At 37.5% G+C, this 17129-nt stretch overlaps 1 protein-coding gene across 2 annotated transcripts; it reads left to right on the top strand.

Annotated features, from left to right (window-relative positions):
* Positions 1–1102: 1102 nt before the first annotated feature.
* LOC109022275 lies at positions 1103–5880 on the top strand. 2 transcript variants are annotated; one of them, XM_019005140.2, is made up of 8 exons: positions 1103–1409; positions 1619–1757; positions 1938–2024; positions 2127–2789; positions 3138–3489; positions 4035–4116; positions 4713–4958; positions 5460–5880. In XM_019005140.2, the coding sequence occupies exons 1-7, from the start codon at positions 1206–1208 to the stop codon at positions 4917–4919; spliced, it is 1734 nt and encodes a 577-aa protein (XP_018860685.2). In that variant the 5' UTR covers positions 1103–1205; the 3' UTR covers positions 4920–4958; positions 5460–5880. The 2 variants fall into 2 exon arrangements, with proteins under 2 accessions (XP_018860685.2, XP_035547136.1); XM_035691243.1 differs by having other exon boundaries at positions 4713–4962.
* Positions 5881–17129: the final 11249 nt, after the last annotated feature.

Genomic DNA, 17129 nt, shown 5'->3' with positions numbered 1-17129 from the left:
TTATTAGATATTTTGCACTTTTACTGATAAAAAAGAAAAAGAAAAAAAAGACTGTTTGCACTTTACATCTCGAAATATTGAATTTTGTATATTCTATTATTCAATTGTACACTTTACAATTTCGTCTAATTTTTATCGTTAAAACTGACAAAAAAGAAAAAGAAAAAGACAGATATGACCCAATCAAATCTTGATAAAAGTTGTAAATTTTTATCTTCTTTATTTTTACAGATAAGATGAGATGAATTAAAATTAAAATTAAAAATTAAATAAAATATTTTTTTTTAGTAATAGTTTTGTTTAAGATTTAAAAAAATTAAATTATTTATTTTATTTTATATGAAAATTTAAAAAAATTGTAATGATTAGATGAGATGAGATAAAATAAATTGTGAGGAGTTAAAAAAAAAAACAAGGCCTTAGTTTTTTAATAGAGTTTGGTCCCCTCATTTTTATTACCTTGAAAAAAAATTTATTTTTCTCATATTTACCAATGTTTATGATTTTTTAATATGATTTCAAATAATTAAAAAATTATTTTTATGTTTTTAAAAAGACGATTTAAAAAAATAATAAACACATTTTTCTTCACTACGTGTAATCATATATTTGCTAGAAGGATGCTGGTACGTTCTTCACAGACAAAGGTTATCGAGCTTTTGTATCGACAGTATTTTTTTGTGTTTTGTCTTAAAATAAAAAACACAATACTAAAAAAATAAACAAATACCAATATTATAAAAAAAAGTTTTTCTATTAATCATCTCTATATATTACACATCACATATAATATATTATATATTTTTTTAAAATTTTTTAAATTAATTGAATTCTTCTATTTATCATCTGTATAATATATATTTACTAAGAGAAAAAGAAATATAATATATAATACGTAAGGTTGATGAATATAATTTTTTTTATAAAAAAAATACACATTTGTTAAGGAAAATCGGTAGACTGTCTTCGTGAGTATATAATTTTTTTTTTAGATACAAGTCTTACATTCAGCACACCATTGCAGATAAATAAAAAGAAATCGTTAATGGACTATGACACGCGACAATTCTGTTAAATTCCATCTTATTCTTATGCAGATTCTAATCTGAAAAGCGAATCTTATCACTCTCTCTCTCTCTCTCTCTCTCTCTCAGTTGTATATCAGTGATCAGTATGAACGTGATGCGAAGAACAAATTGATCACGATGCCAGGGATGGGATTTCAGGGGCAGACTTCCTTGACAGGTGCCGGCTCGAGAGCTCGCAATGCTAGTAGCCCTGACTCCGTCATCCTCACTCTGGAATCCAACTTCTGCAGCCTCTTCTCCTCTGCTTCCGCCAGCGTCGAGCGCTGTTCTTTTGCTTCAGATGCCCACGACCGCGATTCCCTCGCTTCTGAAATCTCCCTCGTAATTCCAATCCCCCCGCCCAACTATATGTGTTTCAGCTTCATAATTCTGGGATTCATGCGATCAACTTGCATGCTTGCTTTGCTGATTGCATTGCGCATTTGAGCCCAGGCTCTCCTTTTCCGCTTATCCTTTGCATGAACTCCCAGATTCCAAGTTGACAAACTCTGTTTCGTAGAGTTTAAAATTATGTGATTTCATTGATGCAGCATTTGGCAGGAACTGACCATGGTGATCAACATGAGAGCTCGAGTGGTCCAGATCTAGATCCGGGTCTGAACAAACGCACAGGACACAACAACTACAACAAGCACAGTCGCTTCTTCAGTAAAGGAGAAAATGCCAAAGGTAGTGTTTACTCCATATTTTTGCCCTTTAAAAAGAGAGGAAAAAAGGCTATTTTTTTTCACGCCGCCATAAAAGCACAGGAAAGTTTCAAAACTTCAGTACTGACAAAAAAAATAAAAAAAAAAGTTTCAAAATTTCAGTAGACACGCACTCTTCACTGTTTCCTTGTATCATACGCAGTTCTAAAGGAAGACAGCGACGCAGATTTTGAAGACAAAAATCCACCTCTAGATTCTGCAAGGAGCTCCTTCTCTCTAGCTCTCAAAGGCACGCTTCCTTCACTAGACAAACTGAAAGATTTTGCTTTTGCTTTTGCTTTGTTTATGTTAAGCATTTGATTTGTACAACCTTTTCCCTTTCTCTACGCAGAATGTCAGGATCGGAGATCCAGATCTGAAGTTCTATCCAAGAAGCCAGATAGACGAAGACCCGCTTCATTGGATCTCAACAATGTTATCGTCGCCTCCTCTTCGCCGCGGCTGGCAACCATGAAGAAAAGCTCGGCTGTGTCGTCTCGCAAGACCGGTTCGTTTCCGAGTCCCGGGACACCGAATTATCGTCAGGCGGGCATCGGAATGCAAAAGGGTTGGAGCTCGGAGCGTGTACCGATGCAAACCACTACTAATCGGAGGGAGCCAGCGAACGCGGCGTTGCTACCTTTCAATAACGGAAGGTCGACGTTGCCATCGAAATGGGAAGATGCAGAGAGGTGGATTTTCAGTCCGGTTTCCGTAGATGGTGTTGAGAGGCCTTCGATCCAGCCACAGCAGAGGCGGCCAAAGTCTAAGAGTGGTCCTCTCGGTCCTCCTGGGATTGCATATTACTCTATGTATTCGCCGGCTATGCCGATGTTTAATGGGGATAATGTTGCGGCTTCTCCGTTTGGTGTGATAGCAGCAGACGGATTGGTCATGCATTCTAGTGGCAATGTTGGGGTCCTTCCTGTGCGGACAGAGTCTTGCATGGCCCGTTCAGTTAGTGTGCATGGGTACTCTGAGATGCTGAGTCAATTATCGTTGCCTGGATTACAAGGTGCTTCTAAATTAGCTCCTTTAAGCCTCACTTCCTTTAATTAGTATGTATTAGAAATAGAATTTGCATCTATATTCAGACTTAGATTAATATCGTTCATGGATGTCACTGTCAGCGTGAAGGATGTCAATTCCTTTTAGTTAGTCTTTTTGCAATCTGCACAATTTCCGCATTCCTTCTGTGGCTTTGTACTTGATGCTGGTCGTAGAAAGTTAATTAGAATTCTCATGACAAGAATCTCAATTTTGGGTAATAATACTTGCTTTAAATGTGTTAAGCCTAATTCTATCCTTATCTCGTAAGATCCATCTTTCTGATCTTGAACTATTTCCCTTGGTTCAAACACAGATGAAAAGCTTGATGGGCTCAAGGATGCAGGCACTGATATATCTCGTGGTGTTTCAAGAAGGGACATGGCGACCCAAATGAGCCCAGAGGGTAGCAGTCACTTATCCCCTCAAAGAAGGATTTCTTTCTCTGCCTCTACTCCATCTGCCCTTCCTATTGTGGAGTTGCAGAGTGTCCCATCCTCTAAAATGGAAGTTAGAGACGTCCAGGTAGATGAACATGTCACCGTGACTAGGTGGTCCAAGAAACATAAAGCTCGATTTCCTGGGAAGAGCTCAGAGAAAGTTGATGACTGGAAAAAGAAAGGCGTGGATGCTCAATCTTCAAATTTGGATATAAGGAGTATTTCCAAGTATGGATCTTTGAACACTTTATTACTTGTATTTCCTTCATTCTGCCAGGACATTTAATGATAATATGAATTGGAAATTTTGTTAAGAAAAAAACTTCCTGGAGATATCAAATGGTGCAAGGCTATCTTTCTCAAACATTGCGAGATCCTCAAACAAGAAATCCTTAAGTTACCCTTCTTGCTAATGTTGCCCCGTTGTAAATAGTTTATCCATGTGCGGTGAAATAAAAAGGTGTGTTTTTAATTTTGCAACTCTGTTGTACTGTGAAGTTTTGGATATATCTTACTATGAAACAGTTGAAGACAATGGTTGTTTAACATCCCGAGTTTCAGCTGGTTAAGTGTCCAAATTTTGTGGTTAAGAGCATGCAATTTCCTGTCCTAAGATATTTAGTCCACGGATTCCATCATTTATAAGCGTTAATCATTAGTGTTAGACCACGGTTTCAGACCAGAAGATAAATCTCGCCAAATGCCAGCCATGAAATGCATGCAGATGCTTATCTACTCTATATTAACATGTCAATGCCCGTAAATTTTTCCAGGTTGAAAAGAGAAGAAGCCAAAATCACTGCCTGGGAGAACCTGCAGAAGGCAAAAGCTGAGGCAGCAATCCGAAAACTGGAGGTTATTTCCTAATGATATGTTTCTCAATATGTCATTCTATGACCCACTGCTCGCTATGCTGACACTATAATGTGGCAATTATTTCTGGATTCTGGAGGGGTAATAGGCTGGTCAGCATTGACGACGCTTGCTTTGCAGAACTCACTTGTGTGGCCTCCCAGTTACCCAAAATAAACTTGAAAATATGAAAACATTTACCCAATAATCAACCCTTGGTTGTGAGAGATGTTTGCTTTTTTATTTTCTCCCTATGTGATTTGAATTCCATATATTTATTACTTTGGTCTACTCTAGCATTATTTTAGTGTCAGTGTAAATTATCAAAATTTTAGAGTGTGTTTCAACATATAGGAAAGTTTGAACTTTAGGTTAGCCAAATTGTCTTTCCTTTCTGTTATTGTAAAGATGAAAAAGGTATCTATTCATGAGATTATTTTAGACCATGATCCTTGTTGGGGTATATGCGCCAAAGGAAACGTGGTGGTGGTAATATGCTTTTTAGAAATCTTGTCAAACATGCTTTGTGTGGTCTCATTCCGCAAAAGGGGGCATGAGCATTTGGTTCTATTACCCTTTAAACATTTTTCTTTTTTCAGATGAAGCTGGAAAAGAAGAGATCATCATCCATGGATAAGATAATGAACAAGCTAAGATCGGCTCAAAAGAGAGCCCAAGACATGAGGAGCTCGGTTTTGTCCAATCAGGCCCATCAAGTTACCAGTACTTCCCATAAGGCTGCATCATTCCGCAGAACCCGCCAGATGGGCACCTTGAGTGGTTGTTTTACCTGCCATGCTTTCTAATGCCTCATCCGCCATCTGTTACTCTGTTTGCCAATAATCGTGGGTACCTTCTCTGTAGAATCTCTTGTTCAAAATTTGATCTGTGTAAACATTTCTCATATTACATGCATGTCCTTTCCTATTGAGTTTCTTCCACTGAATAATTTTTAGACATATTTATTGCAGTACCATCTAAAGCTGAAATTTGAGCTAGATGATTATTTCTATTCATGAGTGTACAACCAATGACCACAGATTTACTAGTTACCGGAGAGTTCTTGTTACACCCACCCCATATCACTTCTTTGTAGTCTTGATAGTTGAAAGGCATCTGAACATTGCCATTGAAGATGGGAGCATTTGAAGACACAATCCCATCCTACGAAATAGCCCGAAATGTTTTAACATCCTGCAATGGGCATTGTTTCATAATTTCTTGGAATGTTCTTTCTGAAAAGACTGCTGTTATATGTTAACACTATTACATATAAAGGTAAATCTGTCTCTCTGTACATTGTCCTGTGCTCCCAAGATTACTCATGGTATGCTGTTTCTGACCAGGTTAAAGTCTAATGGAAAATGGAGTGCAAGAACATACTTGAATGGTGTACAGCAGGGATCAAATATTATTATGACACTAATTTGGTGTCAACTTGTGTTTGTGGTGGACTAAAGCACCAATACCTCCATCAAGTTCCTGATAAGATGCGAGATTCGAATCACAACATTCTTTGGGGATTTAATGGATGGTAAGACATGTGTGTATGTAAATCAACCTAGAGTTTTCCTTTTGGGAGTTTCCTTTTCACATTGAGAGCTTGTTGGATAAATAGAGATGCAGGTCATCTGGTTGACCTATAGTTTTCATCAAAACTTGGAACTGAATATGTTCACTCATTACATTATCATGAATTATATATAGTAATTTATGTAATTCTGACATAATATAATGTACTTCCTTACCGCTTTGTCTTCGATGTAAGATTCAGTATGAGGTCTCGATTCTATGGAGTTTGGTTCCAAACTTGCTTGTTGTGTTTTCCAGCATTTGCAAAACAGCAGACATGAGACATGTGCCTATTTTCTGGAGTTAGTGTAGTCTGATAGGGGAAGAAGTTGCTTCAATTTCATGACCCGTTCAGTAGTTATTTTCTTGAGTTCCAGAATTAGTGACATGTGATCTTTCGTACCAGTCCTACAATCATTAGCCTAGTTTTCTAGTTGATAAATTCTACACCAAAAACTTCATGTTTTTTTCACCAATTTGCTAGGATGCTGCCATTTAATAAGGAGAGGTTTCCCAACCTTTATTCTTTGTAGTTTTGATATGGGTAGTTCAAGAGTATTTCTTATTTTAAAAGTAAGGGTTGCTTTGGGCTTAATCATAGAATTTAATTGCAACAACTAGGGGTGGGCTTCGACTTCGACGGAGTCGGAATGCCCACCTCCAACTTCGAAGGTCAAAACCCCCTTTGACTCCGACTCCGATCGGAGTTTGGAGCTTGGAGCTCTGATCGGAGTAGAAAATGTGTTTTTTCAGGCCCAGTTGCCCTACTCAGGCCCAGTTGCTCTATTGAGAAAATGGGTTTCGATTGGCCCAATATCAACCCCGGTTTATTATTGTAAAAAAATAATTAAAAAATCTAAAATACTATAAAAAATAAATTAAAAAGTTAAAATTTAAATACAATAACTAAATCAAACTATAAATCACAAACCACAAATTTAAATTTAAAACTACAAATCACAATAAATTTAAACTTACAGCACCAAAATATTGAATAATGTCATAGATTTTATTCAAATAAGAAATAGCCACAATGCCCCGCATCAGTCTTGACAGTCCAAGTGATTTGAGTCAATGACTCGATAGTGATTTCTAATTTTCCTGTATGAAGTTTTAACTTTTATTGATCAGATGTACTATCTTTTCTTTAGTCATTTAACTATAGACTTTTAAACCATCAACCAAGTGATATTATGAACTCACCTCTACCTCTAACTTTGACGAGTTTTGCATGATAGTAATCATCCCTTGGTGTGTCGGTCTCAGACTCTTAGTTATCTAGAATTAGTTTGGAGTTCACAGTTAGGTCTACAAAATCATATAAATTATAAATTAAATAATGAAAACATTAAAATTATGTAAATAATTATTTAAAATCATAAAATTACTTGATTCAAGCCTATACCTCTCGACATCAACGGTATCTACTCCAATAAGTGTTGAACTTAACCAGTTTTGTGTGCAAACAAGGGCCTTGAAGATGGTCGGAGACAATGAATTGTGATAAGCATCCAAGACACGACTTCCGGTGCTAAACGCCAACTCAGAGGCAACCGTAGTGATTGGAATGACTAGTACATCCCTAGCTATTTAGGAAAGGATTGGAAACTTACCAGAATTTACCTTCCACCAAATTAATATCTGGAATGTATCACTCGGTGCCTCGACATCTTCAATAAAGTAACACTCAACCTCAGACTTACAGTGCATAATATTCCTTGATGCATGGTTTTGATGATACCGTCGTAGTCGCAATAAATTTGAACTTTGTGCATGTGTGTCATTCCAGGAAGATGTCGAGTCGGTTGGGCAAGATAAGCTACCACCTTTGATTGAAGACTAACCACTACTGTTGTAATGACTATATAAATCATCAAATTATATTTAAGCGATCTAATAAACTTTTCAGAGTTCTCATCACCGAGGACGTCCCTAATCCAATCCTTTACAATTGCCAACTTATATAGGGGTCAAAGATCGCAGTTATAAATAATAATCTATTTATCTTCTTCACATCCCCCAATATTTATTATATTTTTATTTCATCATCATAACCATTGCATTCAACAAACCCACACTATCAGCACAACTCTCTTGCAAGTGGTTATAAAGCCCTGAAAGCTCCTTGAAGTACATGTTCGTAGTAGGATATTTTGTCCCAGATATCCATATAGTTATGTCATAAAATAACTTAAAAAATTGAACAAAATACCTAACATTGGTCCAATCAACTGTGTCTGGCGCATCGAGCCCCCTTCTCCCTTCAACTGACTTTAGCAAAGCATACCTCATGCCCCTATCCTCGACCTCCATCCACTCGAACACTATTTGTTACTTCTGCGCTACATCCAACATCATGTATATAGAGTTCCATTAAGTTGGAACGTCCAGTTGCAACATGCTAGAAGATGAGATCTCAAATTGTTTGGCTATTACCTTAAACTGGTGGAGTCGTTGGGGGAAGCTCTCACATATCTTACTACGTTCCAAACTTTAATATTGGATTCATCAACCTCCTTGAACCCCTCATAAATTCTAAGGTTGATTATATGAGCACAACATTGAATATAAATAAATTAGTTCTTACGAATGATATCCTCATTTATAGTCATATTCCGCTTGAACCAATCAATGGCAACGTCATTTGCACTGGCATTGTCAACCATGATACAAAGTACTTTTCTAATCCCCCAGTCCTTTATAAAGTCATCCATCTCCTTGCCAATGGATGAACTCTTGTGATCAACGATTTATTTGAAACTAATATTCACTTTTGCATTGTCCACTCACTATCAATAAAGTGAATTGTGATACACATGTAACCCATATTCTGTATAGATGTCCATGTATAAGTCGTAAATGACACTATCTGACAAGTGATGACAAACATTTCCTTCATCCCTGCCTTTTCCTTGGCATTCCTCTTCAAACAGTCGCGCATCACAATATACCGTGAAGGCATGAGAAATCGTGACTCTAAAGTGTGCACAAATTTGCCTTGTCAACTGTGGTAAAGGGCATCTCATGAGTGATGATCATCTCCGCAAAAACATCCCTCAACATCTTCTCACTGTATTGAGGGATTGATAGCTTCTTAATCTGCGTGCCATTAGTGGTAGTAAAAGTCTCGTAACTCAGCTTCGTCTGATCAGTTGTTACCAGCCCTTTGTGTATCTTATACTGCTGGCAGCCTGTAAGATGTGCTATTAATATTGGCGTGCCTTGCTTCTTCAAACGACAACCTTGCTTCTTCAAACGACAACCGCATAGTTGCCCACAATAGTGGCTTCGAACCTGCAGGTTCTCACAATTACTAGGAATTTTAGTGAAATGTTTTCATGTCCACGACCTTTTTGTACTAGGTTGTGCTGGTGGATCGACATCAATATTAATCAACTCCTCATTCTCATTAAGCTTATCAACATCTTCTAGATCTATTGAGACTCAACTACTTGCACAGGAGGTAGTTGCTCTAGATGGTGGTCTACAGCCTGAAGTACCAGTTGGTGACGCCAATGGCTGCGTGTCATCCTCTTGTGGAGAATCACAATGAGAATAAGATGGTGTAATATCCATAATTTGAGCAAATAACCATCATTTTAAATGTTATGATAATTATCTACAAATTGAAAATACATTGAAAAGGAAAAAACATATGTGGCTAGTCGTGTTTGTTGTTTTAATAAATAAATAAAACACAAAAAAAGAACGTTCACTCGAGTGTGGCTCGATTGAACAATCTGTGTGATGTCGCTCGAGCCACACTCGAGGGAACAATCTGTGTGACGTTTGCTCCAGCCACACTGGCTCGAGCGAACGTCACCTGAAACAAAAAATTCGATTTTTACAAAATCTAAATATTTCATTTCTTAAATTTAGCAGACTAAAATCGAAATGAGTGAAATGAAAACAACAAAGAAGTTGAAATGAACAACAAATCATACACATTTCACAAAGGGAGTTACAAATCATATTTTACATTTTACAATTACTTGGAGGAACAAAAAATCTATTGAGGAGGAAGTTACAAATCATTCTTACAATTACTCTGGTGATGGTAGAGTCGCAGACAAAGGCCTTAGGTGACGACAGATGTCGTTCGGAGCTCAACTGAGTTGTGCGAAAGTGACTCACTAGGGACTGTTGTGTGAAAGTGAGGGGGGAAGAAGGGACTCCTGCATTTTGGACCCCCTTCCTTCACGAAACGAGATGAAGCAGAACGAAGTCGTTTACTTACCTGATCAAGACAACTTTAGTAAGGCCTGTGAAACGATGTTGTTCCTCTTGAAGTGGAACGACGCTGTTTTGATCTTATAACTCCGACTCCGACTCCGACTTGTTTTGATTAGTTGGGCTTCGACTCCGACTACTAGAGTAGGAGTTACTCCAACTTCGACTCCGAATTCCGCAAACTCCGACTCATTTGAAGTCGGAGCCTCGTCGAAACACGGAAAGAGTTCGGAGGTCGAAAATTTTGCCCAACCCTAGCAATAACCACCTAGAAAAGAATCCTTATAATTTCATATCATTTCACAGGAGTTTCATCAAATGTAGCTTTATTCCTTGCTAACCTTATTCCTAGGAGTGTAACCGGTTTGGTTCGATCCGGTTTTAGACATATTTTAGAATCGAACCGGTATATATCGGTTTTAAAATTTGAAGAATTGATACCGCATCGGTTACATTCCTAAACTGGTACTTTCGATTTTGCAGGATCCGGTCCAGATTGGTCCCATTTTTTTGGTATATTATATAGTATATGTAATATAGTATATTATAGTATATAATAATATAGTGATAATATATTGTAGTATATTATATTATATATTATAATTATATTATAGAAAAAGGAAAATCAGAACATGACCGATTTTGAGAAAAATGAAACCGATTCCAGACCGAACCAAACCTGGTAACTAGACCAAACCCACTGGTTCGGTTCGATCCGATTCGGTTTATCGGTTCACCAGTTTTTTTTTTCACCCTTCCTTATTCTCCCAATATATATGAGAGGAGGAACAAGAGCTGCCAATTTGGATTTAGGGCATGTTTGGTTAATGAGATGGGATGAAAATTATGTGAGTAGTCGTGAAATGATTTGAGTTAAGATGTTTTATTAGATTTTGGGAAATGAGAGAGAAAAATTTGATTAAAAGTATTAAAAAGTTAAATATTGTTAGAATATAATTTTTGTTTTGAAATATGAAAAATTTGTATTGTTCTTTTGTATTCTGTTTGCAAGTTTGGAAAATTTGTAATGAATAGATGAAGGAAGTTATAGATTTGAAATTAAAATGTGTTTGTGTTTGAGTGATATTTATGAATGAAATTATGAGAAGTTTTGAGATGAGATGAAATCATCTTACTTCCCAAACAAGCCCATGCAGTAATGCAGCAGCTACATCTTGAAACTAAAGGAATGCCACTCTTAATTATGGCTTCATTGAGTGGTAAAACTTTAAACCATGAGAAATGATATTTACATATTAGGATGTGCAAGTTTTGTATACTATTTTTGAAAAAAGTGGATAAATACATGACTCATATGAAAAAATTAATTTTTTAATGATAGAGTCTATCATTTTTCAAAGAGAGTACGGGGGATTTGTACTCTCTAAAACTATATTTATGAATAGTAGTAAGATAGTTTGTGAATAGTAGTAAGATAGTTTAAGTTGAGTATTTTTTAGATTTTGAGAAAGGAGAGAGAAAAAGTTGAATAAAAAATATTATGAAGTTAAAATATTGTAATAATATAGTTTTATAATATTATTTTTTGTTTGAAAACTTGAAAAGTTGGATTATTGTTTTTTATTTTTTATTTGAAAGTTCGAAAAAGTTGTAATGATTAGTTCAAAAATTTTGTATTTGAATTATGTTTAGAAATAAGATGAGATGAAATGAAATGAGATCAGATGAAATTTTTGTGTCTCATCTAAGGCCCCAAACCTGCCTGCAAGTCTAATGAAAATAAAAATATTGTTGATTTTATTCGAGGAAACCAAACATCCAAATGATTTAATTCAATAGAAATCAGGCCTCCATATATCAATAATTAACTTCTTGATTACAATGACATTTACTTTATTATTAGATGGTAAATATTCTTAATCTGCATTAAAGTCCTTAACAATGGTATTTTTTTTTTAAGAAGAGCTGGTAGCCACCCACATAGCAGCCCCGTCCCAACTTTATTAATAAAGCCTCACTTATGGCGGAGGAATACCTTGGTAACAGACAGACACTTGAGATTTACAAAAATACCCCATGCATCAAACAAATTAAAATAAAATAAAAAACTCATCCTATACCAAGTCCAACAAGAAACCATCTAACTACATGCCACACTCAAAAGAAACTTTCTACCTTATAGACGGAAAACCAATCTTATCCAGTCGGATCATGCCCCTCACAGCAGAAGCTAGAAAGTTCGTATCTGATCCATACGTCCTCGTGATCCCTGATTCCCCTTGACGGGCAAAGAAATCCACAACTTTATTACCTTCATGGAAAATATGAGAAACGGAAAAAACCACTCATACTAGATATTCAAGCAACAACTCCCAATAGTCCAAGAGGTACCACACATTACAGGCACCCGAAGTCAACCAATGAACAATTAACGCAGAATCACACTTTATCTCCACATGATTTAAGCCAAACTCTTTGCAAACCATGATACCTCTCAGAAGGGCCCTTAATGCAGCCGCATTATTCATGCCCATATCCAAGTGTTCCGAGAAGGTTGCCTTGACATTCCCCAAATGATCCCTAATTACTCCACCTCTCCACAAGATCCTGGATTTCCCCTACTGATTCTGTCAACTTTCAACTTCACCCAACCTGCCGCTGGCTTTCTCCACGCCACCGCACAAGGACGACTCACAGGAACCTACTTAATAGGCACATTAATATCTGATAGAATCTCATAATCACCCAGAGAGAGCCTTTTACACTTTGACATGTTTATAGAAATTTGGCTAAGCCAAAATTTAACTGCAAGCCAAACTTCCTTTGCCGATTCTTAAGTCACCTCCTTTCTAGCCTTACACCTTCTTGCCCACAGTCTCCAAGTAACCAGACATGGAAGCAAGCCTACAAGTACACCCCAATGCCGTCGAGGCCTTCCTCCAAACTAACGTAGCTATATCTCCCGAGCACAGAACATGATCCAAAGTTTCGGAACTTCCATTCGTACAACAATCACAAGGAGAGGCAAGATTAATACCCATAGTTATAATACGAGCATCCATTGGGAGGCACCTAAACCATGCATTCCAAACACAAACAGCCACACATCGAGGGAGGAGTTTATGCCAGAACCAATCCGTCCATGGACAGGTTTCCCTACGAACTTGTATAATGTCCCATGCAGAAGACATGAAAAAAAAAACCATCTTTGTTCGGTTCCCAAATGTAAACATCCGACCCCTCCTTACCTGCCACCACTGACCGAATCACCTCAAGAGCTTTATTTTCTCCAATTAAATTTATCAGGGCAAATTCATCCCATACATTACCAACCCATAGGTCCTTGACTTGGAGATTAGAGTTTATAATATTCTGGGTGTCAACAATAAGAGGTCCACTCGACAGCCATCGATCATGCCAAAAAGAGACTCTTCCTTCCTTAACCCGCACCCTAGAATGCTCATAAACCTCTTGAAAAACCTGCATGATAGATTTCCAAAAACGTGAATCATTTACACGAAATCGCCAAAAGAAGATTTCCTTCCTTCACATATTTAGCTTGGAAGAATCGGGTCCAAAGATTATCTAATGTTAGGAGACGCCAAGCAAATTTCATATGCATGGCTTGCTGAACTTCGTCTAGGTCCTGAATTCCTAAGCCTCCTCCCTTGATCGGTTTACAAATAGCCGACCATGCAACCCACTTCTTTTTTGCCTTCCCATTATACTCACCCCAGAAGAAAGTAGATAAAATAGAATTTATCTAAGTGAGAATAACCTTAGGCACATTAAGCACCACTAAAAGATGTGTCGGCAAACAAGACACCACATGCCTAAGCAAAGTGAGATGACCACGTTGAGACAAAATTTTTAATTTCCACCCAGCAACCTTGTTTCAAATTTTAGTCACCAAAGGTTCCAAGGCTCTAGCCTAAGACGCCCCGTCACCAAAGGCACCCCCAAATAAGTAGTTGGAAAAGTACCTTCCGTAAAACCTGTCATTCTAAGAAGGCCACATTTCCTGGATAGATTAATCTGTTTGGAGAAAGCCAACTTCTCATTGTTAATTCGCTGTCCAGACCAAGAAGAATATTTTTCCAAAGTCAACAATAACATTTTAATCGATCTTTTCTCCCCCTTGGCAAAAATAAGAAGATCATCAACATATAGAAGATGAGATACTAAAGGGGCTCCTCGAGGATGATAATACGAACCAATCTTTCCTTCCTCAAAATCCTTTCGCAATAACCGAGTGAGAACTTCCTGCATGATAATAAACAAATATGGAGAAAGAGGATCCCCCTGCCGTAAGCTCCGAGTTGGTTTGAAAAAACCTTTATATGTTCCATTCATCATGATCAAGAACCAAGGGGTCTTTATACACGTCTCCACCAAACCACAAAACCTTTCAGAAAAACCAAAGCCCTTCAGAACCAAGCAAAGGAAAGACCAATAAACCCGATCATATGCCTTTGTCATATCTATCTTCAATATTACATTTCCTCAATTACTCTTGCGATGAAGAGAATGAACCATTTCTTGTGCTAGTGTGATATTCTAAAAAATACTACGCCCCGGAACAAATGCACCTTGTTCCCATGAGATCATGTGAGAAAGAAAACTAGCCAAATGATTCACAAGTATTTTGGAAAAAAATTTATATGCAACACTACACAAGCTAATAGGCCTAAACCTATCAAAGCTTTGCGGATTTTGCACTTTAGGTGAGAACAATAAATGATGCCGAATAAAACCTTGGGAGAGGCGTACCTGAAAAGAAATCCCGAGCAGCTTCAACCACGTCCCCTTTAACTATATCCCAACACTCTAAATAAAAACCTAAGCCAAAGCCATCTGGCCCGGGGCTACTATTTTTTGGAATAGAAGATAAAGCCCTCCAAACCTCATCCTCAGTTGGTTCTTGATAAAGAAAGATATTCTCCTCATCATTCACCATAAAAGAGACTAGACCCGTTAAATCTGGCTGCACAAAAGGACCCTCTCCCGTAAGGAAATTCTGAAAAAAATTAACCGCCTCATTGTGAACCACTTCTGGGGAATCCAAACAAACCCCATTAGGAAGAGTCATTTTAGAAATATCCGACGCTCTCCGGCGTTGATTCACAAAGGCATGAACAAACTTCGTATTACGGTCACCTTCCTCAAGCCATTTCCTTTTTGCCTGCTGCGCTAATCTCAGTTCCTCTCTATTTTTCCATATCTCCAATTCAGCCTTGGTACTTAAATATTCATGTTCCAAGTCCGACTGGAACCCATCCTGAAGCTTGAATTCAAGAAACTCCATGCGTTCCTCTAAGGTTTTAATGGAAAAATCCACTCGGCCAAAAACCTCCTTGTTCCATGTGAGTAAAACCATTTTTAGACTCTTAAGCTTGGCAGCCAACTGGATTAGTCCTGTACCATTTACCTCTTCCCTCCAAACATCCTCCACACACATCTTAAAATTTTCATGTGTACACCACATGCTTTGAAAGCGGAACGGATGAGGATCATAAGAATCCACTTCCTTATCAAATCGAATTAACATAGGACAATGATCTGATAACTTACGATTAAGAACCTCAAGATGAACTTCCGGGAACCATTGGAACAAAACAGTATTAGATAATGCCCAATCCAAGTGTGCCCAGCATCTAGACGTTCCTCTATGACCATTGCACCATGTCATTCTACCGCCACTAAATCCAATCTCCACAAGTCCCGAATTATGAATGCATGAATTAAATTCAGCCATAGCTGATAAAGGCCTTGGGTTACCACCTATCCTCTCTCCATCATCTCGAATGGCATTAAAATCTCCAACTACAAGCCAGGGAGCCTCATCCTTCTGAGCATCCATAATATCCTGCCAAAGATCCCTACGTTCCACTTGTAAGCAGTTAGCATACACAAATGAAATATAGATCCTCTTAGCTTCCTTAACAAAACACCCATGAATTAATTGATCCGACATATTCTATACCTCAAAAATTAAATCATCACTCCAAAACACCCAAAGCTTACCACCCATCGCCTCATTTGAACAATAGGAAGGAAAATCAAGAAACCGCGCCTAGAACTCCATAGAAGCCTCACCAGCAAATGGCTCTGAAATTGCTAGAATCAGAGGCCTAACATCCTTAACTAGACATTTTAATCTGCTCTTAGATGTACGCAAGCCACGCACATTCCACACCAAAATCTTCTCAATCATATAGTAAGTTTTGCAAGGCGAGAACTAACCTATCAAGAGTGACACAATTCTAGGCTTACTGAATTTTTCATCGCAAACATCGGAGCATTTAAATCTGACTCCAAGCCATAACCTTAACAATGGTACTTAATTCGATTATTGGAGACATAAATAAATAAATTAATATTTTCTAAGAGTGCTACCATGAACTAATTAGAAGTTGAACATGAATCAGTCTTCAACTCTTTTAACTTATTCTTTTGGAAGAACTCATCTATACGATGAATAAAAGGATGTTGGAGGCCTACAGTTTAGGACCCAAACAAGTGGCGTTAACATAATCTTGAGTAAGAGGTGTTGGCAATCCCGAGATTATTAATCCAATCAGTACCTAAACATTCTCGTCAACCAAGTTTCACTGTAGTCTAAACCCCATATACATGCGATTATGGAACTTCGGATCATCTTCCAAAATGCCTTTAGGTACTTGGGTATGGCCCATAACAATGAGAAGTAGTTCTCACTCGGCTCCTTCTCCAACGAGTGCTGGACTCAAATGGGATTCATAGCATTAAAATGAGTAATTGCAGAACATAAGATTTATAAATTGTGTTACAAATAAGAAGTTAACATAAACATGCAAGATTTCTATAGTAAAACTTATGTAGTATATTTAGTATATTCCTATCTTCCATCTAAAATTGTACTTTTATAAAATTGCTTTGAGAGAGAGAGAGAGAGAGAGAGAGAGAGAGAGAGCTCATAGCAGCTACTATAGTATTTGCATTTCTAAAAGTGTTGAAAAAAAGTCTCCATTGTCACAAGGGACCCTAGGCACCAAGTCATTGCAGGAAACATACCTATAATACTTCACACGTTGTGGTTACCATGCTTTGCCTGGCGGGCCCCTTATCGACCCCAAAATCAGCTATGTTTACCTTCGAAGCATCAATTTTAGTAAACTCTTTCATTTTTGGTTAATTCTCATTTATGGTAATGTTCATCTTTAGTAATGATTTTATTCCGGATTCTTAGGCTAGATTTTAGTGTTATTTATCTT

This window comes from Juglans regia, chromosome 6 (genome assembly GCF_001411555.2).
Source record: "Juglans regia cultivar Chandler chromosome 6, Walnut 2.0, whole genome shotgun sequence".
Taxonomy (NCBI): domain Eukaryota; kingdom Viridiplantae; phylum Streptophyta; class Magnoliopsida; order Fagales; family Juglandaceae; genus Juglans; species Juglans regia.
This window is presented reverse-complemented; position numbering and strand designations above follow the sequence as displayed.